This window comes from Chanodichthys erythropterus, chromosome 11 (genome assembly GCF_024489055.1).
Source record: "Chanodichthys erythropterus isolate Z2021 chromosome 11, ASM2448905v1, whole genome shotgun sequence".
NCBI classification, from domain to species: domain Eukaryota; kingdom Metazoa; phylum Chordata; class Actinopteri; order Cypriniformes; family Xenocyprididae; genus Chanodichthys; species Chanodichthys erythropterus.
This window is the reverse complement of record NC_090231.1, coordinates 1871327-1875177: the sequence shown is the minus strand read 5'-3', so window position 1 is coordinate 1875177 and position 3851 is coordinate 1871327. Positions and strand designations below refer to the sequence as shown.

General features: G+C 36.5%; 1 protein-coding gene across 1 annotated transcript; it reads left to right on the top strand.

Moving 5' to 3' along the window:
• Positions 1-1007: 1007 nt before the first annotated feature.
• Positions 1008-3582, top strand: LOC137030298 (C-type mannose receptor 2-like). Its single transcript, XM_067400520.1, has 4 exons — positions 1008-1044; positions 1137-1496; positions 2724-3068; positions 3233-3582. Exons 1-4 carry the CDS (start codon positions 1008-1010, stop codon positions 3580-3582), a joined length of 1092 nt encoding a protein of 363 aa, XP_067256621.1.
• Positions 3583-3851: the final 269 nt, after the last annotated feature.

Sequence of the window (3851 nt, the reverse complement as noted above, 5' to 3'; positions counted from 1 at the left end):
TACCTTTCTATTGCTGCCTCATTATAACATAGTAGTCCAGCGCGGTGGATACACCTGTATTGCAAACCCCTCCGTTGTTGATGTTGTTGTTTGGTGTATGCCTACCAATGCAATGTCATTGCCATAGAAATCAATTCAGATAATCCAGAAAATAAAAGAGTGTTTATCCAATCTGATAAACAAGTAAATGGATTTGGACTGACAGTGTGAATGTAGCCTTTGTTCTTTTCTGCTCAAAAGCAATCTTTGCTACTAACATTATAAATGAACTTCAGGGGAATGAAAGCACGATATGAGCACTTTAACGTCTTTATCTCGTCTCTGTTGTGAATGTCTCCTCCTCAACACCAGGGGTCTCTGCTCTCAGAAGAGGGAAAAGAAGAAAGCCCATGAGAGCAGAAAAACGTTTCTCCCTCTTTGTCACCAGCACCAGATAAAAAGTGGCCCAAAACAGAGAAACACAAACATATGTCAAACTGAACATGGATGTGACACGAGTTATACAGTCCAGCAATAACATTAAAGCAGCTGTTTAGATGTTAAAATATAAATTATGAATGTTAATATGTAAATTATGTTTTAACAAAGGTCCATATTCATATAGACTGATATTGACTGACAGAGACGTCAAGATGCAAATAAAGGGAGAGAGAGAGGAGGAAAATTATACAAATAAGGATGAAGTAAAATATGAAAATTAGTTGAGAAAAATACACAAATGATGTGATGATGAATGAGGGATGAGAGCAGATATAATGATCACACTGTTTGAAGCTGCAGACAGAAACATCAGACTCAGGACAGAAACACACGACCTCTAAAGTAAGAACAACTCACATGTTCATTCTTCAAACACAACTAGACTTTGAGATGTTAATATTGTCTGAATGATTATGTACAGTGAATTCATGCTGCTGTTCAGATACTGACTGAAACTGTCATATTTTACTCCAAAAAGAATCTGAATGTTTGATATCTGAGTTTTTCAATGTGTTTCTTCCTCAGAAATGGAGCAAACTCTATATTTCATTCTTCTTCTCATTGGTGAGTGTGTTTGTTGTTTTATTGATGGTTTATAGTTTCATCAGGTTTGACTCTGTTATGAAAAGCATTAAATCAAACCCTCTCTTTCACAGCTCTCTGCTCCGTATCTGAATGTGTTCAGCGTCAGTATCACTTTATAAACGTGACGAAGAGCTGGACTGAAGCTCAGAGATACTGCAGAGAGAAATACACAGATCTGGCCACCGTTGACAACATGAACTACACAAACGAGCTGAAGAAGAGTGTGAATGATGGACGTGTCTGGATTGGGCTGCAGAAGACGAGTGTTGATAAATGGCAGTGGTCTTCAGGTGATCCTGCGCTCTATCTGAACTGGGGACCTGCACAACCAAATAACGGAGAAGAGAGGTGTGCTGGGATGATGAGTGGACAATGGCATGATTATTCATGTAGTGACAGCCGGACATTCATCTGTAGTTCATCTAACAACAGTAAGTTCAGCTCCCTACAATGACAGCAAACATTATTTATAGAAAGATAAATCATATACTGTACAAAGTTTCAATGCAATACTAAATTCTGCTACTTTTTAATGTGGTCATAAAGAGACTGTGGATATTTTCACACTTTCATCTAAAGTCAATTTCTGATCCACACACATGCTGATCTTTTGTTGTCACTTTGGATAACTGCGTGAATCTTCCTTTAGAGAGCCTAGAGAATTTACAGCATAATTACATAAAATACAAAATATCAAACCATTGTTCTGATGAATGGATAAAATTTCAATATGCAATAGATATGACAACCTGTCACATCTTGATATTTATGAACAAAACTCCTGTCCTGAGACCAAAGTTCAGATTTCATAGTGTTTACTTTTTTTAATTAATTAATGAATGTAATTTTGTTTTGGAGGTTGTAATTCTCAAAAGTAACCTTTTTTAAAAACATTTCAGACATGAATTTGTGATCATTAGTTACAGAATATGTGATAAACCATCTGAACATCTTTCCATTACAAAAAGAATATACAGAAATAAATTATCACATATTTTCAATATACTGTATGAATACTGACGATTCCTTGTGTATTATTCAATATATTGTAACATATTACAGCAATATATTATTTGGTATACTTTTCAATATATTTAAAACCTTTTAATGTATTGATCATAAATATATGGAAATATATATTATTTCCATAAGAGATAGCTTGATTCATTCATCTTTCAGGATCTCAACACAAACCTGTAAAAACGTCATTCTTAGATGAACTTTAATATTCATTTGTATACATTAATAGTCTACAATCCAACATTATGAATTGACTTTTTACTGACATATTTCTAGGACTAGTTAACAAATATATTCAGCTGCAGTGAAACATCTTCATCTGTTTGATGTTTCTCTCTTTCAGATCTTTGTGTCTGAATCAAGTATTCTAGAGAAATGTGTAACAAAACATAATGAAGAAATATAAAGTTATATTAAAATCATCACAAATGATACTTAATGTTATATCAGCAAAATAATCATGAATATATAGTGAATATTTAATATATCATCAGCTGTAGAAACAGTCTTTGAATGACACGTGTTTCTGATGTTTCCGCTGCTGCTCTTATTCACATCAAACCATAAAGCAGCATAAGAATAATGAACAAACTGTTTCATGAATCTGTTTCCATTTGTTTTTCTTAAAGCAAACACAGGACTCGTCTTTGTCAATCAGATGAAGAATTGGAGAGACGCTCAGAGTTACTGCAGACAGAATCACATTGATCTGGTCAGTGTGAGGAACCAGAATGAGAGTCAACAGCTTCAGAAGTTCATCAATGAGAGTCAGTTATTTGGATCATTGATCTGGATCGGTCTGTTCAGAGACTCATGGCAGTGGTCAGATCAGAGTGACTCCTCATTCAGATACTGGAGGTCTAATGAACCTAATGATGTTGGAGGAAATGAAAACTGTGCAGCGATGGATCAGAACGCTCAGGGACAATGGAATGACGTCTCTTGCAACAACAACATCCAGTTTCCTTTTGTGTGTCATGAAGGTGAGCAGATCCTCACAAACACACACAATCCATCCATCACCTCCAGATATCTTAAAGTTCACACTACATGTCTGACATGACAAATTCCTCCACAGTGTTTGTTCTGCATGTTGTTTTTGATCAGTCTCTCTCTAGTTTCTGCTTGTGGTTTGTTTTGTGTCCAGATAAACTGATTCTGATCAAAGAGAATCTGACGTGGTCTGAAGCTCTGAGATACTGCAGACAGAATCATGTGGATCTGGTCTCGGTTCATTCAGAAGAGATTCAGCGTGACGTGATGAATGTGGTTAAACAGGCGTCTACTGAGGAGGTGTGGTTGGGTTTACATTACTCCCACATTTTGGGCCTTTGGCACTGGGTTAGCGGACAGACCGTGTGCTATCAGAACTGGGCTCCAGGGAACGGAGCAGGAGAAGAGAACTGTGAGTTCGGAGCAGTTCAGTCTGGAGGAGATCAGCGCTGGATCAGCCGTCCTGAGACTGACCGACTCAACTTCATCTGCAGCAGATATTAAGAGTGAATGGACACACATATGTTTCATGTAAGATAACAAATGCTTGTGTGTGTTTAACTTCATTTTTATTCATCACTTGGTTGTAAAATAATAGAGCCTTTATTGTCCACCAAAGTGGACATATTTCTTTGGCTCACCAACACATAAAACAGGCCATTTAAAAACAATACACAGACAGAATCAAATAACATAAAAGATAAAAAATACAGTTCATGCCACTGTCAGTCACTTGCAGAGTTGAGCATTTCAATGGCATTGACTCTTAAACA